The sequence below is a fragment of the Mesocricetus auratus genome, unplaced genomic scaffold (assembly GCF_017639785.1).
Source record: "Mesocricetus auratus isolate SY011 unplaced genomic scaffold, BCM_Maur_2.0 Super-Scaffold_100010, whole genome shotgun sequence".
In the NCBI taxonomy this organism is placed as follows: domain Eukaryota; kingdom Metazoa; phylum Chordata; class Mammalia; order Rodentia; family Cricetidae; genus Mesocricetus; species Mesocricetus auratus.
In genome coordinates this window covers 67,846,763-67,871,421 of record NW_024429194.1, presented here as the reverse complement: position 1 = coordinate 67,871,421, position 24,659 = coordinate 67,846,763, and the positions used below count along the sequence as shown (strand labels likewise).

General features: G+C 54.4%; 1 protein-coding gene across 7 annotated transcripts; it reads right to left on the bottom strand.

Moving 5' to 3' along the window:
• Nucleotides 1–2,455: 2,455 nt before the first annotated feature.
• Nucleotides 2,456–24,525, bottom strand: Rapgef3 (Rap guanine nucleotide exchange factor 3). 7 transcript variants are annotated; one of them, XM_013111221.3, is made up of 28 exons: nucleotides 24,388–24,525; nucleotides 23,748–23,960; nucleotides 19,179–19,232; nucleotides 18,996–19,102; nucleotides 18,702–18,823; nucleotides 18,357–18,525; nucleotides 17,685–17,769; nucleotides 16,626–16,686; nucleotides 16,460–16,536; nucleotides 15,962–16,108; nucleotides 15,563–15,675; nucleotides 15,222–15,310; nucleotides 14,913–14,991; nucleotides 14,554–14,713; nucleotides 14,384–14,490; nucleotides 13,763–13,802; nucleotides 11,424–11,505; nucleotides 10,978–11,124; nucleotides 8,419–8,516; nucleotides 7,904–8,038; nucleotides 7,650–7,831; nucleotides 7,305–7,395; nucleotides 7,143–7,193; nucleotides 6,211–6,298; nucleotides 5,803–5,867; nucleotides 4,643–4,697; nucleotides 4,467–4,538; nucleotides 2,456–3,114 (listed from the first exon to the last, which is right to left on the bottom strand). In XM_013111221.3, exons 1-28 carry the CDS (start codon nucleotides 24,391–24,393, stop codon nucleotides 2,996–2,998), a joined length of 2,814 nt encoding a protein of 937 aa, XP_012966675.1. In that variant the 5' UTR covers nucleotides 24,394–24,525; the 3' UTR covers nucleotides 2,456–2,995. The 7 variants fall into 7 exon arrangements, with proteins under 7 accessions (XP_012966675.1, XP_012966678.1, XP_012966676.1 ...); XM_013111224.3 differs by having other exon boundaries at nucleotides 7,650–7,798; XM_013111222.3 differs by having other exon boundaries at nucleotides 7,913–8,038.
• Between the last annotated feature and the right edge of the window lie 134 nt (nucleotides 24,526–24,659).

The following is a 24,659-nucleotide window of genomic DNA, read 5'->3' as shown; positions in this document are numbered from 1 at the left end:
TCACTCACAGAGCCCTCACTCCGTGTTTGAAAATCAGATCCCAGCAACAGAGACAGGGACTCTACACCTGGGCTCTTCCTACAGAAGAAAATGGGATTCAGGGAGGTGACACTGGACACACCAGGGGCATGACTGGCACCTATGTAGTTAGTTAGCACTGTCACCCCGTCATTAAACCGTTAGGTGACCTTAGGCAAATCTCTCCATGCCTCAGTTCCTCTACGAAACGAGGTAAAAAATAACCTGTAGTTCCTATTCTGTCACCAGGATAAAAATAAGATGGTAGATTTGAAAGTGTGAAGGAGAGAGGCCAGAGGCCCTATTCAAATCTCAGGCTATTATTACCCTGACACAATCCCATGAATAACAGAATGTCTAAGTTTTGCTCCTTGGGAAGCAGAGTGCAATCCGGTTCAGGGTTGTTGGGGACACAGAGCCAAGAAGACTGTGAAAGCAGGCCTGTTTCCACCCGGCTGAACTCTGAGCTGATCACTGGCTTGTGCCCATCCTCCTATGACGGATGACAGAGCTTGAAGGACAGGGGAGGGCTGGCTCCAACCTGTACCCTTTCACCAGGCACCGCACAGCTAGAGAGGCATAACCTCCCATGGTGAAAACCAAGCCTGGCCTAGCCTGTGGCTGTAGACTTTATAGGGACCATAGGGAGAGGGGGAGGGTCACAGACATGTGCAATGACCATTGGATGCTGCTTTCTCTCACCAGACAGACAGACAGACATAGACACACACACACACCTATGTTCTACCTCTTTAGGTAACAAGTTTTTTTAAAAGGCTAGATCTCAGGTCCCCTCCTCCCTTGTTCAGTCTCTCTTAACAGGCCTGTGATCTTCCTCTCCTACTTTGGCCTCAGGAGCCTCCACCACCCACATATACACACAGCCTGGGAAGCAGCACCCTCCCCGCCCTCTGCCTGAGCATCAGGAGACTGCCACCGGGAGCCTGGACTCTTTCTCAGCCCTCTGTACCCTAGGCAGTGACCTCGCTCATACATGCACACCCCAGTCTGTGTCCAGGGCATTGTTCTCCTGCCAGAACCCTTCCCAACAGACTCAAAGAGGTCCAGGCAGGCAGAGGGAGACCGGCTGGGAAGCTGCAGTTCGTCTAACCTGGGAGACCCACCAGGAGCTCAGAACGTCGGTCAGGAGGTAAGTGACCAGGGAGAAGAAATGAAAGCAGGTGAAGGACACAGTCTGTCTCATCACTGGGTTGGTTTCACCCTGGAGTCTGCGAAGATGGCAAAGGGCTGAGGCTGACTGCCGTGGCCTCGACTGAAACAGTGACAATGGGCTTAGAAGACAAGAGAGCTTCTGGGACTCCTGACTCACTAAGGCTTGGGCCTGGACTCATGATTGCTCAGCTCTGGACGCTTCCCTCACATCCTCCCTCCCTGCCCAAAGGCAACAGAACTGGTTTGGTCCATCCTACCAGTTGATTCCATCCTGAGAGCTGTCTCAGACTCCACTCCTGGAGATGCGGCTTGTCCTCCACGTCACAGACACAGGACTGTGACAGTCACTCTGGAGATGGCAAAGCCTGCCTTGTTTGTCACCAACAACCCTGTATCATACCCACTTTACAGCTGGACAAATGGAAGACAAAGGACGCACACTGGTGTGCTCGGGCTCATTAGACCCAAGGTGTAATGCCCAGGTGCTGTCTCCTTGACAACAGCTTGGAGCTTTCCTGGGCGCAGCTGACACAGCGTCTGTAACCTCAGGCTGAGGAGTCTGGCAGTGTGGAAGCCACGGGCTGGGTGGGGAGAGGCTCGCGGAGTGTGACAAGTCTGATCTAGCTGCTGCATCTGCAGGACAAGTGCAGGACTGTCCTAGCTGCCTCCCACCGCCCTGCTCCTGCGGGCATAACTCCTCCAGATACCCAAGAGTGCTGCTGCCCTGGAGTTTACTCAGGGTCATGGTGGAGGTTGTAGGGTTTCTTTCAGGCTGCCAACAAGGAGAGCAGAGAGGGTAGCATCCTGGCATGGAGTATCTAGGCATGAAACTCTGCCCAGGCAGGTGCTGAGGAGGCAGGGAAAAAAGGTCCTTAACCAGCACCAGAATATGTGCTGGTGGGGTGGAGGTTAAGGGTGGGGGACACTCAACTCATCACCAAGGATAAATTCGTGATGTTTCTGTGTCCTCTGCCTGCCTCTTCCCTCACCCCCTTGAGGCCTCTGCTCAGCACACACAGCACCCAACGGGATCAAGGGCAGATAGAGGAAGCAGGGCTGGGAAGGAGACAGTAGAGGATGCTAGCTGCATCTGGACTTTCATTATCTTTTTTTGCAGAGCTGATGGTCCCCAGAGTGCCCGGGACAGCACTGTAGCCCATCTGGAACCCAGCCCGAGGTGCTGGGGCTGCTCTCTGCACCCAGGGGACGACCTCCTCCTCCACCAGCCATTTCCCCGCCACACACCCAGGCTGCAGAACGCACACATCTTTGTTAATTTATGGGAACAATGCAGCGCCACGGGGACCACCACTCCAGGCAACAGCCCTGCCTACACCCAGCTGTTTATCTCAGACATGTGGAGAGAAAAAGCAGAACTCCCCACCCTTTCCCACCCCACCCTGTGCACACACATCGTACAGATGTGAGCTCTCTGACCCCTACGAAAAACAAGCCCAGGGCCTGGCGGCCACTGGGCAGCACAGCTGCATGTACAGATGTGGCAAAACACCTGGTGGGAGACTCTCTGCAGAGCCTCGGAGTCCGGCACCTCCTAGCGCCCCTACCCACTCCAGGGTCTTAGTGCCCCCTTTCCCTTGGCCTTGTGGCCAGCTCAGTTCCACATCAAAGATCTCCCTGGCCGACAGTCATCACAGGGGACAGCTGCCTCCATACTGCCCACTCCAGGGCCTTGAGTCCTCTCCACGGAGAGCCCTGCCCAGCTGTGGCTGGCCTCTGAACCTCTTGGGCCCCGTGGGCTCTCCAGCTTTCTCTGAGAGAGGTGCCTGCTCCTCCCAGTCCCTTCTCATGGCTCCAGCTCCCGGGAGAGGCGGGACAGTTCTCGCTGGTTGTCGATGACCTTCAGCTGCTGGACATAGGCCCAGGTGTTAGCTGGACTCCGGGTGCTCAGGGACTGCTCGGAGCCTGGAGGAAAGGAGAGAATTCAGGGGGTCGCCACATCAGCAACCCCACCCTTGCCCTCTCCCGGGAGCAACCTCAACTCTTGGGCCTCCACTCCACACCCTGCATCCTCTTAACACTAGCCCCGCCCCCCCATTGTCCTTGCATCTCTCCCCACCGGATTCAGGAGGGCATTGGTTGCAAAGTCCAGATAAAAGACCCCCAAGAGCTCAGCATAGCATCCCTTCTCTAGTTCAAAAGGAACTGAAGCAGACTGGATATAGTGATGTGTATTTATAATCCTGGAGCTTCAGAAGCTGAGGCAGGAGGATGGAAAGTTCCAGGCCCTGCTTTCAAAATTAAAAAAATGGCCAAGCATAATGGTGCACACCTTTACTCCAGAGCCCAGGAGGCAGAAGCAAGGGGATCTTTATGAGTTTGAAGCCAGCCTAGACAACATAGCAAGTTCTAGACCAGCAAAGACTTTGGCTCAAAAAAGTCAAGCGAATAACCAAACAAAGGCTAGAGGGCTAGCTCAGGCTGTGAAGTGTTTGTCTTGTAAGCATGAAGACCTGAGGCCAAACCCTAGAACCGGCAAGCGCCTATGATTCCCATGCTGGTGAGGTAGAAGCTGGCAGATCTCTGGGAGCCAGTCAGCCAGGCTAGACTACTTAGTCAGTTCCAGGCCAGTGAGGGAGCCTGCCTCACTAAAAAGAGATGGTGGGTGCCTGCGGAACAACACCCAAGGTTGTCCTCTGACCCCTACACAGGTGCGTACACACATACAAATGTGTGTGCATCCATCCCTACACACGTGTACATGTGCATACACACATACAAATGAAACCTGAAAAAGTTTATTATCATATCTTTGAAGCATGTGGATGTGAGATGAGACTATTTAAAAAAAAAAAAAAACACAGGATATGGCACGGGCTTGGGATCCCGGCCTGGGCTGTGAGGTAAAACTGTCTCAGATATCAATCAATCAAACAAAATATAAAAGAAAAGACAGGGTGGATAGCTCAAATGCCGTCATAGAGGCTGCTGTGGGAGAGGGAGCAGACAGTGGAGAACCAAGTTATCATTTGTGTTCTCCTACTTAGACTGAGCCAAGGTTCAATTTATTACCAGCAGGGATGTATCTGTGAACACAGGATGGGCACTGTGATGCAAACCGTATGTCATGACTGTTCCTTAACCACATACAACTCCTTTCAGATAAATACATAGGCTGGAGTTAGCACGAGCGCTCCTCCTCCATCACTAACTCCCTCTTTAATGTGGGTTAGCATTGGCAGCTGTCTCATACACAAGCACCGAGTTCTGTCCCTGGCTATACCAACTCCCGCCAGTAGCCCTGTCCCGTCACTTACATGTGGAAATCCTTGATGCCTGGCTGTCTTCGTGGATGTGGGACACTCGGCTTCTGAGTGGCGACAGAGGCACTGGGCAGGGTGAAAGGGGCGAGTCAGGGAGATGGCCATGCTGAGCCTCCTTGGGAGCACTGGGGGACTCTAACTCAGGGTGCGCGGAAGGTGTCGCCTCTTACCCGTGCTGTGACTCCGGCAGTGGTGGAGCATTCGCACGGCTCTGGCCATCATTCGCTGTGGGCGACACAAAGACATGAGATCTGGCCTGTGGACCCACACTGCATATGGGAAGCTGGGAATCAAGCCCCCTTCTAAACCATGCTCCTAGAGACTAGGGATCTATAAAAAAATGGTTAAAAGGGCTGCTTCAACCCGGCACTCAATAGGAACTAGGCAGCAGTATTGGGAAGATTATTTTAAGGTATGTGACTTTTGTTTATGCTGTAGCACATTTAAACAAATGGTGTAAAGACGGGTGACGTTTGTTTACACTGCCGTTGTTTAACGTTGCAAAGCTGATTCTTTGCCCGTCCAAAACACCTGATGGTCCTAAGAAAGAGCTGAACGGCCAATAGCAAGGCAGGAGCAAGGATAGGTGGGGCTGACATTCAGAGAGAGGATAAATAGGAGAGACAAGTGGGGAGCAAGAGGACAAGGAGGGGGAGGTCAGGTGCCAGCTATGGAGTAAGGAAAGTAAGACAGTAAGAAAGATAAAAGCCCAGAGGGAAAAGGTAGACAGGTTAACTTAAAAAAAAAGCTGGCTAGATATAAGCCAAGCTAAGGCCAGGACGCATAACTAAGATTAAGCCTTCCTGTGTGAGTTATTTGGGAGCTGGGTGGTGGGCCCCTCAAAAAGCCAAAAGAGCAAAAAAGTCACAACACAGCAGCTGGAAGACAGAGATTAGGAACGGCTGAGAGATAAGGGAGCATTAGAAGGGGCTCTTATTGAACAGTGTGATGTTTGAGGCTGTCAACTCAGTAGCTCCAATAGAAGGCAGACCCTCCTGGGCACACTGGAATGACGGAGGAACGATTTAACAAATATTCTGTTCTACTTTTTTGAAACAAGATCTCTCTATATGTATACAGATAAATAAATATGCATGCATACATACATACATACATACATACATCCCAGGCTGTTCTTAAACTCGGGATCCCCCGCCTCAGCCTCCTGTGTACTGAGGTCACTTGCACACACACACCTGGGTTCAGATTCTATCCGATGACTCCCACCCCTGACCCTTCCCAGGCAGGTGTCACACTACCTCACCCCGGCCCCTCCCCGTGCCGTACTGCCAACCCACACTGAAGGTGAAGCGCACTTCCCCAAACTCACCATCTTCTCAAAGTTGATGAGGTTCTCTACGAGTGTGTGGTTCCCCTCGTGGATGAAGGTCATGTCTACAAAGGGATGACTTTGCTTATAGGTCCCCAAACTCCTTCCTCTCCCGCATCCCAGGAAAGGTGAGGGGGTCAACCACAGGGTTCACAGAGCCTGTCCCCACCCTCAGCCTCCAGCAGCCTCCGAGCCATCACAACTCCCTGACTTCTATCTCTTGGACTTCAGTCACGGCCCTCGGCGCAGCCCTATGTTCCTGTCCTAACTCTTCTTCTGGCTTGTCAACTCCTGATTTAGCTCAGTGCTCCCTGCATGTCAGCCCTTTAGTTGTCATCCCCAGAGAGCATTGAGGGGACATGAAAATGAGCCCAGGGATGGAGGCAGAGAGGAGAGCACCAGTTCTACCTTTGAGTAGCAGGGGCATGAAGGGGATGACAGGAGGGGAGAGCTTGGTGAGTGCCAATCGATACACTCGGTGGTTCCATGAGGGGTCCTGTGAGGAGAAAACACTGCCCTGAGGGAGTCCTGCACATGATGGCACAGAACCATCCTCTCCTGGCTCCCAAGTCACATCGGAGACTCCAAGGCAGCCTCCCCTCCTATAGGATCTCACTGAGGCAGGGTATGTGGTAGACCAACTGTAGACAAGGACTAGCTTTCTAAACTCCAGATACCCACAGGGAATCTCCATGGTGATTAGTCACAGAGGCCTGAAGGTTCCTGGGAAACCTCTCTCAGCCTCTGACTCTCAGGTGGGTGTACTCCCTGAACCCCTTGGATCCTACAAGTTCTCTTGAGAACTCCCAACCATGAAAACACCTTGGTACTCTTCTCCCTAGACTCTACAAAACCTTCCAAAGTTCCAGGAGGTTCAACCACTGACTCGTTCCTCGCTTTTGTCTTACAAGTTCAGCCTGCAAGCCCTTTGAGGGTCTTGGAGGGGACAGTGATGCCCTCCTATATGACACACAGTGGGTCTTCTGCTTACAAGCTCAAGGAGCAGAAGACAGTCCTGTCTTTCGGCCATGCTTGGCCATCAGCTTGAACCCTTGGGCAGAGCAGCTAGGGCCTGGCATCCCCCATCTCTCCACCCCTGGCCGATGAATCTCAGACCCAGGACATCCCTGAGCCTGCTGCAGTCTCATATCCAGGGTCAATGTCCCCTGTGTGGATACCAAGGGCACAGTATACCACAAGGCCCCAATCACTATGCCACGCACCCTCAGCCAGCTTCCACAACCATAGGCCAGAGGGATCCAGGCCCCAGGTGGGCACTGAGAACTGTGAAAGGCCAAGAGCTGGCATCCAGAGATGGCAGAAACGGGCCCAGCACTTACCAGCAGCCTCTCCAAGGCGGAGTACAGCTTCCGTACTTTATGGGGTAGACGCTGTAAACACGACACAGGTGAGGGGCCATGGCTGGGAAGAGGGAGCCACCCTCGACATCCCCCAGGAGGGTAGAGGTCTGGCCTTGGCATCAGATCCCCATGGAAACCTACCTCCCAGGTGTGGGCCAGGCGACTGATGGCGGAGTTGCTGAGACCAAACATGACCGCAAAGAAGGAGTTGAGATTCTTCTGCTCCTTGAGGCTGTGAACACAAGACCCAGACACCCTCAGAGGAAACAGCTATGAGCCCAGTGCTGCCTTTACAGGGTGGATGGGCTAGGAGGCAAAGGCTCTGGGGACCCAGGAACAAAGAGAAGGCATATTGGGCAACACTGGAAAGGGGCTAAGAAGCGGTAGCCACAGGGCTGAAAACACACCCCACTGTTACCACACATCCCATTATCCTTCCATACCCCACCATCCTTCACACACCCCACTGTCCCCACAGGCACTCACTGGGCTGCCAGCTTGATGAACTTCCGGAGCAGCTGAGCCCTGGGGCCGGGAACCGAGCACAGACAGAGTTCGGTGGCCACCCAGTACTGCAGCTCATTGAAACGGCGCATGAAACGCTCCAGGTTTGCAGTGGTGACATCTCGCAGGTGCTGGGGGCCCAGGACATAATGGATCAGCTCCACCTGGATGGGGCAGAGGCCAGGTCAGCAGGCTAGGCCTGGTGTCCTGCCCACACCCCCTCTCCTCGGCTCTACCTGCTGCACCTGGTGGATCCTGTTGAAAAGGTTCCAGTCGTGGTCTGTCAGCTGGCCTGCCAGGTCCTTGGCGCTCACTAGCTCAAGCATGTCAGAAGAACCCAGAGTGGGCCCTAGCTGCTCAGGGTGTGGGGTCTGCAGGAGAAGAGCGCTCAGACACAGGGAGGACCTGGGACCCTGCCCGCGGTCAGAGGGACAATGGACAGACAGGGTGCTCCAAGTGGAGGGGCCTCTTGGGTCTGTGGCCGCTGGAAAAATGGGCTCTCCTGAGGGGTCACTGTACTGACCGCTCTCTCATGCTGGAACTCCAGCTTGAGTCCCTGTGGGTCTGGAGTTAGGGTAGCCCCTCTTTCCCCTTGGACTCTTCACAGATGCTGAGGCCATCCCTCCCTTTTCCCTGTGAAGACACAGTGGCAGCCACAGCCGGACGCCTCCCTCTCTTCCCCATCGCCCTCCCCCAAAGCCCCCTCTGCCTCCCAGAGCTCCCCAGGCTCTGGCAAGCGGCCTGTCCCTACCAGCTCATGCACTTCCTGTGGGTCAACAACAAAGAGCCGCTCGTTGAGTCCCAGGGATGTGGCCACACCGCGGGCATCTGGCTGCAGGCCAACAACATCTACAACAGAGGCAGAGACGAGGAAAGGTGGTTTGGAGGGAGGCCAGAGACCAGCCGGAGGCCCCTGCCTCTCTGAGAGTTTTCGTCTTCTGGCAGTGGCTGAGCAGGGAGTCCAAACACACAGGTGCACACACCCACTCAGGCAGCACCAGAGACTGGCCAGTCTTGGATGAGGCCTCAACTTTCCTGACCCTTGGTTTCTTCATCAACCAAAGACTGTAGGACTCACCCTAGCTATTTCCTAGAACACTTTTAGGAGCCTGGTGACTGTTGCAAGTAAAAGATACATATAAAAAAAGCCCTTTGACGTTAGGAAATGCCCTATACACCTCTTGTTGGTACATTCATCTGTTACATTCATGGGCTATGAACTGGACAAGTCTTCAAGTCTCCAGGCCCTTGGCCAGTGGCTTACAAGACTACCCATGTGTTGAGAGAAGTAGCCCCTCTATTTAATGAATCCATTTTTCACCTGCTTTGTATTTCTAGTTCGTGTTTAGCTTTGTAATCACATGCAGATGATGTGATTTTATATGTAATTTGTAAACAAATGTACACTTAGGGAAATTTGTAATAGAGCATTGGTTACTGGCACAGGTGTGCATCAGTGGTATGAAAATGACTGCCAGAACTTTGGACAGTGGTAACTCACCAGGTAACCACCAGAGGGCAGTGCTTCCCAGAGCTGAGCACACAGGTGTGCTCTGGTTCCTGCTAGTTCCTGAAACAGGGAGGGGGACTTTTCCCTAGCCACAGTCCCTGGTGACCCCAATTCCTGACTGGGGAGTCTGGCCATTAGGTCCAGGCTACACTTTTCAAGGATAACAATGGCTTTTTAACGTATCAAATTCTCCGAAAGCAGGTCCTGATAACCTAGATGATAGTCTAGGCAGATATACGCTAGACTCTGGGTTCCACGCCTTAATGGGTATCTATAGTCTAAAAGCTACAGCAGGCTCTCATAACAGTACAGGGATAATTCTAACTGGACAGACAAGGAAATGGAGACCCAGAGAGGCCCAGGGTCCCCCAGCTGGGTCAAGCTGAAACTGGAATTCTCACATAGTCTGGAAGTCCAGTCTATGTTGTCACCATCCGACTGATCTGTCATAGTTTCTGTAGTAATCCTAGCATCTAACACATCGCTGCTACATAAAAATGCTTGCTGTGGGAGCTGAAGAGGGGGCTCAGCAGTTAAACACACTGGTTAATCTTCCAGAGGACCTTGGCTCGATTCCCAGCACCACTTGGTGGCTCACAACTATCCATATCTCCATCTTCAGGAGGTCCAACCCCCTCTTCTTATTTTCACTGGGATCGAGCACATGTATGGTGGTGCACAGATTAGACATTTAGGCAAAGCATCCATACACATAAAGTTTTAAAAAAAGAAACTAATTTTTAAAATGCTTGCTATGCTGGTTGGTTTGTCAACTTCACACAAGCTAGGCTCATCTTGGAAGAGGGAACCTCATTTGAGAATTCACTTGCAGAGTAGCCTGTAGCAAGTGTATGGGGCATTTTCTTTATGAAAGATTGATCTGGAAGGACCCAGCCTATTGTGGACAGTGCTACTCGGGGCTGGTGGTCCTGGGCTCTACAAGAAAGCAGGTTGAGCAAGCCGTGGGGAGCAAGTCAGTAAGCAGCTCCCCTCCATGGCCTCTGCTTTGGTTCCTGCCTTGAGTCTCTTCACTTTCCTTCACAAAGGGCTGATAAGATGTAAGGTGAAATGTACATTTGCCTCCCTGAAGATCCGTGCTCTTTATCACAAAAAACAGACGAAAACTAGGAAGTCTGCTGAGTGACTTAGTGACTGAGGACTACCTAAAGCCAAAGGCTAGCCACATGCTCACTAACATCATTAGCTCAGGGAATATGCCCAATTGCCTTGAACTCCAGTTTCCATGGTTGTAAAAGCAGTATAAAGCCAGGTGGTGGCGCACACCTTTAATCCCAGCAATTGGGAAGCAGAGGCAGATGGATCTCTGTGAGTTCCAGGTCAGCCTGGTCTAGAGAGTGAGTTCTAGGACAGCCATGGCTGTTACACAGAGAAACCCTGCCTCAAAAAGAAAAAGAAAAAAAAACAGGATAAAATTTCTTCTTGAGAGGTCGTGATTAGGAATAAATGAGTATATAAGAGTGACACATATCACTGTTCTAAACACTTTTCTCGTTTAATTCTCACAGATGCTCTAAGAGGCACAGCATCTCATTATCTGTGCTCTTCAGGTGATGCAGGTGATGAACTCAAACACAGAGCTCACACACCCTGCCCCAGGAGCCACAGGCAGTGAGAGAACCAGCTGGGTCTTGAGCATTGCTCCTGAAGCAGCCAGAGGAGATGTGGTAATCCTACCACAAGCACAGGGCACGGACATATAACAGTCTGAATTCAAGCGCGTGGGTGTGAACCTGAGGGAACCCTCCCAGGGTGGAGAGTCGACCCAGAGACACAACTCACCGCCTGCAGAATTGACCTTGACCAGCACCTGCCCCTTGGTCCAGTGATCCTCATGGGCCAGAGCTGCCATCACCTCTCTCACAGAGGCCGTCACAGGCAGCTGTAGGGTCAGCACCGAGTGGTCGGGTCTGCAGATGTCGTAGGGAACTGGAGAGGAGGAAGGACTGAGCTGTGGCAGCAGGCGCCTGGTCTCCCCAGCCCACGAGGAGCAGGCCCACAGATCAGCAGCTGGAGGACTCCCATAGGCCAGAGAAGGGGGTTCAAGGGGAAGTCTACTATACCGGTGCCAAGGCCCAGCGGGGAGCCCGGGGTCTAAAGGAGCACAGGTGGCCCACCTGCTTGGCAGCTATAGCAAAGGCCCTGGCCCAGGACAACAACAGCCAGGCAAGGGAGACAGAGACAGCAATGTTGATGTCGGTCCAAGCCTGACTTGCTCAGTCACCCACCTTTGTCCCCAACTCGGATGGCACCAGTGCTGCTTGGGAGGGGTTCCTCCTGGTTAGGGAGCCAGACAGGTGCATTTCGGGCCTGAGAGGGAAGAAGGATAGGGTTCCAGAGTCCAGAGACAACATACAGGAAAGGGACAGCGAGGGCCTTTGTCACCACCAGCAGGGACCCTGAAGGATCATATTGCCAAGGGGATCTGCTGGCAGCATGAATCCAAGTCCAGGGAGGGCAGGGAGCCAGGCTGGAGGAGACACAGAGGTCAAATGCAGGCCAGTCATCCGCTGGGGATGGGGAGAAGGGGGGGAGGTCAGCCACCTCCATAAACAGGACCAGAGCTGTTCTGGGATAAAAATTCCAGGGCCAAGTTTCTTCTTCTCCCCTTCCCTCAGCTAGCATTTGTTACAAAGTGGGCATTGTTCTGGGCACTGAAATATGCACAGTAGTCCTTGGAGGGAAAGTATTTTTAATCCTCACTCTATGGATGTGGTAAGTGAGGCTCAGAGATGTTAAGTAATATGCCAAAGGCCACACAGCATTACAGGGCTAGAAATTTGCTATGCTCCCCTCTGTGTCCTTGTTCTTCAAGAGCTGCCCCGACAGAGGGGGCTGCCCAGGTGATGAGTTGTCCTTCCTGATAAGTTGTCCTAACCTGGTTCATATGGCCTTGACACTCTCCAAATGTGGCATTTTCTCTCTGCCCCAAATGGAGCTTCTCCCCTGCTCCCTGCCTTTCCTAGACAGCTTCCTCAGAGTCCCCATGACAAGTGCCACCTTATCATAGCCGGTGCTCAAAATGCTACCACCTGCTGGGTTTGCCAGGACCCCGACCTTAAGTTCCATCCCCATCCCTGATGCATTGCCCCAAACTTTTTGCACCCAGGGGTCCCCTCATCCTGCCTTCATTCCTTCCTTTCTGCAATTCTGGGCTCAGGCTCCTCCCTACTCCCCAGAGTTTGTTGCCTCCTTCTGGGTTCTTCATTTAAATGTGTCCCCAGTGCCCTCTCTCCCACCCAGGATGATCTCTTAACTGCTACAATGGTTCACTACCTCCAAACTCCCGCCACCCTCAGGTGCAGCCACCTGAGCAGAGCCTCATCGAGCCAGGGACAGAAGTCAACCCTGCCTCCTCAGCCTCTCAATGTTCACAGCTGGGATCCTGGGAGGAGACACTGGTGCCTGCCCTCCTGGCCTCCTCTCCTCCCCCAGTGCTGCCCTGGGGCCCTCTTTGTCCTCAGACCAGCTGGGGGACACCTCTCTAAGCCCTCCCTGTAAGTCAGTAAGTCGGCTTTTCTCCTTGCCTTCTCAGGCTCCGCTGACTTCACACATCGGGAGACTGTTTCGCAGCTCTGGCCCACCAGTGACTGTGAACCCACAGGCCACACCACCCATTCGCTAGTGTAGCATCTGACATGCTGGGTGATTGACATTGACGCCCGAGTGTCAGCTACATGCAGCATGTAAAGCAAGTAGAGGCCCCCTCATCCTCAGCCTGACATCCGTCCGTCTGTCCATCCTATGGGATGTGACAGACAGGAACATACAACTGGAGTGTGGGGAGGAGCCTGGACTCAGAAGAGCAGAAAGGAAGAATAGTAAAGACCCCTGGGCATAAGAAGTTTGAGGCAACAGTCAAGGTCCCTTAGCAAACAGAGGAAACAGTTCACAAGGGGAGAGTGCTTTGAAGAAACCAGAGAGGACACCTGGGATGTTCCGGTGGGAAATGGGACTCATGTTTTACTCTGTTCAGAACAAGAAGGATCCAGGAAGGTAAAGGGGCAACCAAGCAAAGGTCCATGCAGAATGCTAAATGCAAAGGTCCTGAGGTGAGGCCAGCTTTGACTATAGCAGGAAGGAGCTAGTGAGAGCCGTCGAGCAGCAGGCGTGGCTGAAGCCAAGGCACTGACTTGAGTTCTCCCCATATATCATTCATTCCCCACGGCCAAGCCATCCTGCCTTCTCCTCAGCCCTTTCTCTTACCAGTCACAACTTCGCAGCCCTCCCTGGCCCTAACTGGGAGTGGGCTGGCCACCTGGACCCCTGGGAGAGTCTCTTCATACTATCTAAGCTCCTACAATACCACCCACCAGAAACCCTTGGGTCTCAGTGGTGAACCCAGCCACCTGCCTCATCTCCCAGCCACAACTGCAGGCGTGAATCACCACCCAAAGGAATAAACCCCACCCCGGGAAGGGAAGAAGGTGTCCCCTTAAGCTCATAGCTCTCTAATAGGACCTCCCTGATGCACCTGTCAGGGTCAAGGACCCTCTGTGTGTGCAGGCAGGAGGGGCAGAGTGAAGAAGCTGGGCCAGGCAGAGGGAGAAAGGAGGCAGGCAGGTACCTTGGTCTGAGGAGATGCATTCCCACAGCCATTCTCCAATCTGCAGAGAGGAGTGAGAGGAGGTGAGAGGGCCCCTGAGAACCCCTGCAGGCAGGACACCTCTCAGGGACAGTGACCACAGCGATCCCATCTTGCCCTCCCCAGAAGCTCGAAGGGATGTGGTGAGGAGTGCACACAGGGCAGGGCAGAGGGCAGGATGCACTTAAGACCTGGATTGGCCTGTGATTTCTAGAGACCAGGATGGAGGGGGAGTCGGAGGCGGAGACTCAGTGGGAGAGGGAGTCACAGGCTCCAGGGATCTGAATGAGCTCTTGCCCTTCCTCAGCTGCCCCCATGATGTCTGGGGAAAAATGGTAAACTAAAGGGGTCGATGGGCAGGGCGGGTGAAAATTGGTACCATAGGCCATAGCAACTGGCCAAATGGAAAAGAGTGAGCATATAGGTGCATTCCACATACAGAATAGGCAAACGAACACTGTAGCGTGTGTGGGAATGGCATGAGGGCTTACAAGAACACTTGACATAAGCAAGCGGCCTAGACTGAAGCCCTGGATGGACCAGTGCCAGCCGCTCAGCCTGTGCTGCACAAAGAGGACAGATGGGCTTCAGGCAGAGGGTCACCTGTGGTGTCGCCGCCTCTCTGGACACTGTTCCTTCAGCAGGTTGCTAAGTCGGGCATCCCTGCTCACCAGGTCTGAGAGTTTCTGTGGAAGGGTGAGAGTTCGACCCTGGAATGGCTTAGGCTGCATCTTCACGGGCACCCCGGTCAGCCTAGCCGCACTCCCAGGTACCTGGAGGAAGCTGGTGGCCACAGGGTCTGAGTGGAGCATGGGGCCGTACAGGGCCACCCACCGGCTGACCAGCCGCAGAATCTGCTGCCTCTTGTTGCAGACGTAGGTGTTTCGTTCCTGCTCGCTGCCCCCAGCAGGCTCTGCTGGCTCCACATGGAAGGTGGGCACCAGTCAAGGGAACCACACCGTGCCCTGAAGCCACCCGCCACCTGAGCAGAGGAGGGGGAGGGCCCGACCGGGCCAGGCATGTGCAGGGCACCAGGGAAAGGTCGCAACAGTCACTGGGATAGGGATTCCTTCCCTCACCTGCACACGCCATCCCATCCCTTACCCACACCACCCTGGGGCTCAAAGGATATTGATGCAGGAGGGCTGTGAAGAGCTGTGCACTGGGCATGAAGACACTGTGGGTCAGCAGGAAGTCACTGAGGAATGTCTCTGTCGGGCAGGGTTAGGGATGGGAAGGGACTTCAGAAGCCAAGTCATCGCACAGCTATATGAGCAGTCGCAGCACATGTCCCCAAGTACAGCTCAAGCAAGGGAAGCAATGCCCGGCCCCTGTGACAGTGTCCTCCACTCAGGCCAAGAGCACTTCCTGCCAACTGCCTGTATGGACCAGTCCAGGCCCCGATGAGGTCAGGCCTCCTGATGACCTCTTCTGACTCTACCTGTTGGGTCATGAGCACTGGAATCTGGTCGCATAGCTTCCAACAGGAGTTCTAAGATCTTCTCTGGGGTGCCAGACATCACTGTATACCTAGAGGGAAACCAGTGAGTCCATCCACAGCGTGTGCCCTTCCGTCATCACTCCTCTCCACGCAGATGGCAATAATTGATCCCATCATGCCTCCTGACTTGCCAGCCCTCCTCCGTCTTGGAGAGGGGGCGCTGATACAACGCCCCCCCCCAGATGGCCAAAGGACAGAAACGTGGCATGGGAAAGGAGCCACGGCTGGAAGTGGGAGGGGCAGTGGGGAGCTGGGGGGGGGGAGATACGGTGGGTTGTTACCTGTTCCTGCCTGGGGTCGGGGGCCGGGAAGGGCCAGTGCCTTGAGAGCTCCTCTCCAGAACCAACACGACTTTGCCGTGTTCTTCCAGCCTCATGGTTTTTGCTTCCACATCCTGGAGAAAGAGCCACGAAGGTGCTCAGTGCCCTAGGACCTGAGCCGACAGGCTCCTAAGGACCCTCAGCGATTCTCAAGACGCACCTTTGTCAGACCTCCCAGCCTCAGCCCCAAACCCCCGCTCCCGTAACCCACCAGTCTCCGGTCTCTCACATCAAACTCAGGGTGTGCACTCCCAGCCAGATCCCAAATCTGCCAACAAGCTCTCTCGGACACCAGTGGCTCTGCCCCACACCACACCATGTCCTCGCCAGCCCCCCACCGTCACCCCCACCCTGTGGCACCTTGATGATGCGGTTGAAGTCCTGCTTGTCCACACGCAGGAAGTGACAGTTGTTTTCTCGAAGGATGATGGTGGCTGCCCTTGGTGCATCATTCACCAGAGCCAGCTGTCCAAAGTCATCTCCCTCATGCAATGTGGTCACCAGCCCCTGAAGCCAGGACTCAGTCACAGCCCACCCCTACCACCAGCCTCTGCTGGGGGACGGACTCAGACACATGGGATAGGCAGCCTCGGGACTAGCCAGGACTCAAGTCACAGCCCACCCCTACCACCAGCCTCTGCTGGGGGACGGACTCAGACACACGTGGGATAGGCAGCCTCGGGACTAGCCAGGACTCAAGTCACAGCCCACCCCTACCACCAGCCTCTGCTGGGGGACGGACTCAGACACACGTGGGATAGGCAGCCTCGGGACTATCAAAAAGGAGTGTCCATGAGGACATGAAGCAGAGAGCACTGACACTCCAGGGGACTGTGGTGGGCCGGAAGGAGGACTTACCTTGCCGTGGGTCACCACGTTGACAGATCCCTTCCAGATAATGTACCACGAGGTGCCCTTGTCCCCCTGGCTAAACACTGACAGAAGCACAGATCAGATCAGTCCTCTCCTGTCACCCACGACTGCCCCATGGCTCCTGACCCTGTCTGTGGCCAGCCCAACTTACACACAGTCCCTGCCTTGCTGTGTGGTTCAAAGAGCAGAACAGCAGCTAATTCCCGCTTCACCTAGGGGTGGGAAAAGGAAGGTCAACGGTGTCAATATGGGGGAAAGAGAGACCAGCTGAGAGAGAGGGTAAATCCAAAGACAGAGTACTGGAGGACAGAGCTGTGGCCAGGCTGGCGGTCCCGGCATGTGGCAAAGACAAAGAAAAGGAAGGCTAAGAGAAGTGGGAACAGTCAGACTGAGGGCTAACGGTAAGAAATTAGGTAGAGAGGGGCTGAGAGATGGCTCAGTGGTTAAGAGCACTTGGCTGCTCTTCCAGAGGATGTGGGTTCAATTCCCAGCACCCACCCACATAGCAGCTCATAGCTGCCTGTAACACCAGTTCCAAGGAATCCAAAACCTCATACAGGCAGGCAAACCAATGTACATGAAATAAAAATAAATAAATCATTAAAGAAGAAATAAGGTAGAGAGACTGGAGACACAGCTCGGTGGTTAAGAGCACTGGCTGCTCTTCCAGAAGATCCATGTTTGATTCCCAGAATCCAGATAGCAGCTCACAACCATCTGTTACCAGCCAGTAACAGGGGATCCAATGCCCTTTCTAGACTCCACAAGCACCAGGTATGCATGTGAACAAAACATACATACACATAAAATAATAATTTTTAAAATGTAATTTAAAAAAAGAAAAGAAATCAGGCTGTGTGGGGCATGCCTGCTATCCTAGCACTCCGTGAGTTCAAGGCCAGCCTGGTCTACAAAGCAAGTTCCAGGACAGCCAGAGCTGTTACAAAGAGAAACCCTGTCTCTAAAAAGAAAGAAAGAAGGAAGGAAGGAAGGAAGGAAGGAAGGAAGGAAGGAAGGAAGGAAGGAAGGAAGGAAGGAAGGAGGGAAGGGAAGGGAAGGGAAGGGAAAAAAAGAAATTAGGTGGAAATCTTCAAGCTACAGACAAAAGGTAGGGGACTGCTCTCCCCCCACCCTCCCCCATCTGTCTGTAGGAGCCTGAGGGCTCCTGGAGGAAGAGGTGTAGCTAAAGGGCAAGCCTGTGTGTACTGACTGAGTTAGAGAGATGGGCCACCGCCTTGATGTGCAGCAACTCCTCGAAGATGAGGTCCAGTTCTTCGTCTGTCCGCTGACCTGGGCTGCAGGAGCAGAGGACGCCCTGAGAACTGGGGCCAGAGTCAGAAAGGAGCCACCCCACCTGCCTGCTGGAACCTGGGACCTGGAGCCAGATGGCGGCTCCACAACCATCAGTCAATCCACTGTTATCAATAACAGGCTTTGTGGGTGAGCCCTGGGTACCAGGCACTGTGCTAAGCACCTTTTCACGCATTATTTCACCCCATGCTCACACTATGACGTGGGCACTATTATCCTCGCTTGACAGAAGAGGAAGCTGGCTGAAGAGGCCCAAGGTCACCCAGTGAGTAGCTGGTTGGACTAGAAGTCGAACCCTGTCTTGCCTCAGTCCAAAATCCACACCATCTGCCAGTGTGTGTGTGTGTGTGTGTGTGTGTGTGTGTGTGTGTGGTGGGGGTTCTGGCCCAACACCCTCAGGACTAGGAGAAACAGGCAGGGATGTGGGGGCCGAGGTCACATGGCAAGGCATGAGAGCTGAGTTCAGGCCTCTACTCCTGCCTAGGTCCTTTCCCTCAAATGAATCTGAGAGCCTTTGAAGTCTAACGGAAGACCACGTGAGAGTGGGAACAGAGGACAAGATTGCACTCACGGCTTCCGGAGTGCCACGGTGAGTAAGGCATCAGGCCCTCGCTGCGAGAGTAGAGCCATTGCCTCAACAAGCTCCTCCTCAACATCATGAGTTCCCACGGGCTCCGGCTCTGGTCCAGGGAACCTATAGAATTGGGCATCTCGGTCCTGGAAGGTCCAGTCATGTTTCACTGGGGAGCCAAGGCCCAGGCATGGCAGGGAAGAGAAAATTAGGCCAGGTCTTGGACTTCATACTAATACCACCACAATGCCTTAAGTCCCTCCGGAACTCCCAACACAGTTCAACCCTCAGATCAGCCCTCCCTACCTCCACCCAGTCCTACCGCCCAATCGGAGCTCAGCTCACCATGGCAAAGGGCACCCTCATCCAGCAACACCTGGCAGATGCCCACAGCTTGGCTCCGTGAATGGACGCCAAGTCCCAGAGCCAAGATCCCATCCACCAGCTCCCGGCCAGAGCAGCATTGCCTGTGGGAAATGGAAGGAGGCCAGAGAATCAAAGTAGGAGTGAGAGGGATCTCTATCCAAAGTCGCCATCCAGACCCAAGCCCGGTTCTCCCCTACAAAGCAGGGCTTGGTCCCAGTTCCCAGAGGAGAGCAGGGAAGGAAAGCCAACAGGACAGTCAGGACCCCCACTCACCGATAGAGTCGGAGATGGTACTTTCTGTCTCGGATGAGGGTAGGGTAGGTGGCCAGGAGATGACGATGCAGGAGCCTCCCTGCCTTGAGCACGCGCTCCGTGGTGGCCTGGGGAGGAAGGGGGCAAACTCAGGCCCGAAGCCCCCGAAGTGGCCTATGGCCCCCTCCCAGCACCAGCTCGTACCTGCTCCAGACTCACACTGAAGTCCAGGGACTCCTCGCTGTTGGTCAGTGGTGTCTGAGGGCAGTACGGAGAGTTTGCAGATCAGAGGGAGGTCTTCAGACTCGCAGTGATACCCTTCCCTGCCCTACAAACTACTGCCCTTGCCCGAGTCTTGGCCTCAATGCACCCATCGAGCCCTTGTGCCAAAAACAAACGCACACCGCTTACCCAGTGTGCAAGATATGGCCTGTGCCCCCATACTGCTGCCCCTCCCAGAAGCTTTTTCCCCACACCAGTGAGCCCCCAACATCCCTACTCGGCTCACCCAGGGTCCGCACATGCTGGGGCTACCAGGCAAATAGTCCCTGTGTGTGGTTGGTGGGAGCGATACTAGAGGAGGTTGGAAGCACAATACAAGAATCGCGAGAGGCCAGGGCATGAGCATCTTGGGAGGCCTGGGAACACCAGCTCCCAGCTGGGACTACAGGCTTGACCCCAAGCTCTGTACTGTGCCCAACCACAGGGCCCTCTGTAGGGCTGTGGCTTCCTTACTGAAAACACGAACCCTGGAACCAGGAACTGTAGTAATGGTGTGACCCCAAACAAAATCTCGATGTATGAAATCTCAAGTGCAAACCAAAGCAACCCCCCCCACTCCCCGTGAGTTGATACAGATTGCATGTTTAACCATTGCCAGGCGCATGGCTGTGAGGATGTTAGCTTTCATTATTCAGTGAGGCAGAGGTGGGGCTGCGACTGGAAGGCTTGTTTCTTTCTGTGAGATACTGCAGGCCAAAGACCCGTAAAGGTGGATAAGGCCTTGGCAGCCCATAAGACCGGGCATTGGTGGTGCCCGCCTTTAATCCCAGCACTCGGGAGGCAGAGGCAGGAGGATCTCTGTGAGTTGGAGGCCTGCCTGGTCTACAGAGCGAGTTCCAGGACAGCCTCCAAAACAATACCGAGAAACCCTGTCTCAAAAAAAAAATGACTGGTTTACCATAGAAACATTGGTTAGCAACCCTCTTGGTAGCTATGTCGCTACCAGCCACCAGGGACTCCAGGGCACCTGTGCCCTGGCCTATCAGCCACGAAGGTTCCTCACGACCATTTATGAACAGCTCTGGGCAGGCTGCCCTGCTCTCTGCAAGTCCTCCCAAGGCACCCTTTACAGATCACAGAGCACATCTGCCTCCCTGATAGCACCACATGCTAGGTGTGATAGGCAGAGCAGAGACTGTGTCTGCTCCTTGTGACTTACAGAGTAACAAGTATCCCACATAAGGCAGCCACGCACGTGCAGGACTGCCAGCCAACCATGGGTAAGCTGGAGCTCCCACCCAAATGGTCTCCTTACCAGTGTCATTCCACCCTCCCCACCTGCTGGCACTCTGGTCCTGGAAAAGCATTGGGTGAGGAGCTGGCATCCAAGGCCTGTCCCCGAGACTGGCAGATCTTAGGCACAGGCATTTTGTCACTATCCCCAGGCAGAGGCTTAAAGGTCTGACATGCGTGCCTAGTCCAGCATAGGGCGGAAGTCACTAGGTGTCCCAAGGGTATCCCTGCCCGGGTCATGGGGCCCAGGCCAATGCCAGACATACAGCCCTAGAGACTTAAGGACAGGAAATGAGGAGGAGGAGGAGCCAGAAAGGGAGGAAGGGCAGGAATGCTATCCAGCCAGGCCCTGTGTTGGAACAAACAGTGCCCGAGTGCTAATGACTTCTTGTTATTTAAGTCAAAATGCCCAAGTCACCCTAGTTCCTGCCCCAGCTCCCTTTGGTGCCCACGGTCCCGGCTGTAGTGTGAGCTCTGTTATAATCGTTAGATTTATTTGTGTGTGTGAGTGTGCACATGTGTGTGTGTTTGCATGTTTGCACATGTGTGCATGTTCATAGAAAATAGAAGAGGGTGTCAGATGCCCTGTAACTGAAGTTACAAGTCGTTGTCGTGAGCTGCTGGACAGGGTTGCTAGGGGACGAATTCAGGGCCTCTGCAAAATCAGCAAATGCTGCCATCCACAAAGCCATCTCTTTGGTCTCTGGCTTCTGTAGTTTTGTTTTTTAGAGGCAAGGTCGCTTGCAGCCCAGGCTGAAGTCACTAAGCAGCTGAGGTTGACCTTGAACTTTTGATCATCTTGCCTCATGTCCTCAGTGCTGGGATAACAAGAACTGCCACTGCTCAGGGTTCCTGGCATGCTAAGCCAGCACTCTACCCACTAAGCTGTATCCCCAGCTCAGCCTTCCTGGAATTATCCTGACCTAGGAGGCCATATGACCACGCGGGTCACTTCCTGCCCTGCCCCAAGGGATGGGCATGGGAGTCTGAGACTGGTAGCTTAAGAAAGCAGCCATAAGGCACTTGTTTGAAAGCTGAAGCCCTGAAGAGTTAAAGTCACTGCCTAGGGTCACATAGTTGCTCCAAAAGGGAAGAGTCTAAGTGTCGCCTCCATGCGAAGCAGGTGTGTGTACTGTTTCACAGCCAGAGAAAGGTTACACAGCACACCCTAACAGGTGGCAAACAGCATTCGCACCAGAGCCTGCCTCACTCCACAGCCCACACTGCCAGCAGCAGCCCCACCATCTCTCCTGAGCTCAACCCCTGCACTTCCTCGGGGCAGCTCACAGCCACAGAAGCAGCAGAGGCATTCTGCCTTCAGGAACGTTCTATAGGCAGAGTAAGGAACATGCGTGTTGCCACAGGCCTTCCGTGCCCCTGCAAAGCTCCTGTGGATGGAGACCTTGGTTGGGGACAGGCTCCGAGAGGATGTTTAATGGGCAGCAGTGGCCTCCGGAGCCAGATGCCTGGGTTCAAATGCTGCTTTCGGGTTGGCAGCCAGGGTGTGTGATCTTAGGCTGCGTAAGCTCTCTGTGGACCAGCTTCTCCTGTCCTGGTCTCTGATGAACTCTGCTTCAGAAGATTAACCCACCTTCCCCTGGGCTTTCTAAAGAGATGGGTGTAGCCTGAACAACCCAGCCCTGTCTTCCTGGGCTCCGGGCCCACCTTCTTCACCCTGTACATACGCACACCCTGCTTGGACTTGTTCCCTCTAGGGAACACTTCATGAGCCAAAAGAGCCCGAAGAGAGTCAAGAGGTGCAGCCTCGAAGGGAGTCAGAGAGCTCCTAAACACAGGCATGATAGATGAGCCTACCTCGCTCTGCCCCTCAAGGATGAGCATGGTAGAGAATTGGGGGACAGTGGTCTCTGGTCCTAAAAACCTCAGCACTTTAGTCGTCAGCCCCCCTCCACTGCCTCCATACATGACAGAGGCGGGCCTTGTTTCTGGACCTTTGACCCCATTTGTAGTCCAGTAGCCCCCACTTTTATGTTTCCAGTCTCCCAAGCAAGCTGGTCCTTCCTCTGTAGGAGCTAGGAGACTGGCGGGCGGCTTCCTCCACCTTCTCCCTGATTTTGGATCCCAAGAGATTCCCCAGTGACCTCATCGTCCTGGTAACTGACCTTCTCCCATCTCCTACCTAGCTTCTCCAAGCTGGGAAGGGGACAGGAAATACACAAATAGTTGTAGCCTGAAGGGGAAGGCCGGGAGGGAGGGTTCCAGAGGCTAGATCGCAGCAGGAACTACTGCAGTGACCCAGAGCCTAGGGGTGAGGGGTAGAACCAGCCCCACCCCATTAGAAAGACCCAGGGAGAGGAGGACAAGAAGGAACTCAACCCCAGTGCAGAAGGTCTCCTCCCCTGGGGCTTTCTCAACCCAGCCCCCCTTTACTAGAAATGGAAATAGTGTTTGGACAAAGTAGGAAAAGGAGACAATGGTGATTGTTTTATTCAGAGAGACTTGGTGAGACACGATCCTTTCCAAGTTTGTCATCCACTCCTGCCTTCTCTCCACCCTCCACTCAGTACCCTCTGCGCGCGCGCGCACACACACGTGCACACACACACGCACGCACACACACACACACACACACACACACACACACACACGGGTATACACAGCATACAGACAGGCCCGTCAAACCTGGTGGTTGGGAAGAGAGAAGAGTATCCCTGTATCCCTGGGTGCTGGCTCCCATCTGGCCCCCTCCCCCAGCCCCTGTCCTTCCCACTCCTTTCCTTTAGCAGTCCTCTCCACTCTGAAACCTCTTCTGTACCCCATGGCCAGGTGCCAAGCTTTATCCACACAAATGCCTCACCCCAGGAGGGGAAAAAGAAAAACACACACACACACACACACACAAAAAAAAAAACCAGAATCAGCCTGGTTCAATTGTTCACTAAAGGAGACCGTTGCCACGGTGACGTGTCAAGAACAGTAACCAAGCTAATTTCACCCCCACTTGACCTGGCCCCACATCTCCCACTGCCACACAGAGAGAACTCTCAACACATAAGTCAATGCCTGCCACATGGAGGTGATGGGTAAACGATAAAGCCTCGGGGGGGGGGGCAGCCCAGCACACCACGCACGCCAGGCACGCTACACACAGACACAGGCTCCAGTTATGCCATCAGCCACAAGCTGTCTAGCTACCCAATTTTACTCTGCACCCCTGGAGCAAGCTTGCTGGCCCACCAGCACAGCAGTCCGGACTCTTCCAGCCCTGGTCCAGCCTGGCAGATGGAGGGTACTCACCCAACGAAGTCCCTGGATGCAGCTGGGCCGCCTGTGCTCGAACACCAGCTGGTAAGAGCAGCACCGGGGACGGTGCATTCTCTTCAGCACCATGTTGAGCAGCGTGTCCTCCGGAACCACGTCGGGAAGACTTTCCACCTGTGGTGCTTCCACAGCTGGACTCTCCACCACAGCTGGACCCACCTGCCAGTGGTTGTCACCTGGCCAGCTGACCTGTGAGGACAGCCATCGGCTGGAGGAGCTGAACCTCCACACAACTACCCCAGGCTTAAGCGTCCTCTGGACTTGGACTGGTCAGGCGGAGGTGCGGCAAGCCTGCCAGGAGCCGGGGGAGGGACAGGAAGACCTGCCCCGGGTCCTGCTGGCTTGGTGCACCTAGGGGTCTCGCAGCTGGCTCGCAAAGATGGGGCCCTTCTCAGTCCCCGCTGGAATTCTGCCCTGCCTCACTGCCCATGTCCGGCAAGGCATGCCCACCTCTCCCGGCTTGAGGCTGTACACACACTAGATCCCCAGAAGCAGCTTTGCTTCAAACTCTCCTCCCCACCACCCTCTCCCACCCAAACTCCCCCACGTGTCGGCTTCCTCTCCCGCCCTTTCCAGAAGCTTTCCTTGGCCCTGACCCTGGCTCCACCTTACCTACCTTCATGTTTCTTCTCCAGCTCACACAGCGGTGCACGCTCTAGCAAGAGGCTGGAAGATCCCTGGCGCTCTCCAGGGCAGCTCCGCCCGGGGAATCCTGGGGGGGTGTCGGTGCGAGAGACGCCCGGCCCCGGGCGGCAGCGAAGGGCCAGTTCCCAGCAGGGCAGGTTGTCTGGAGTAGCAAAATGCAGGGCTTAGCAGGCAGAGGGGCTTGTCCTGGGTTCGTAGAGGGCTGGGGGGCGTGGGGGAGCCCCCACCCCTCCCCAAAGACTA

What these genes read in the sequence shown, in the direction of transcription:
- Rapgef3 (XM_013111221.3), bottom strand. An exon ending in ACTTCAACCGCATCATCAAG is followed by an intron (nt 15,676 to 15,961) that starts GTGCCACAGGGT and finishes CTCTTTCTCCAG; the next exon opens with GATGTGGAAGCAAAAACCAT. An exon ending in CCGCCTTGGAGAGGCTGCTG is followed by an intron (nt 6,299 to 7,142) that starts GTAAGTGCTGGG and finishes TTCTCCTCACAG; the next exon opens with GACCCCTCATGGAACCACCG.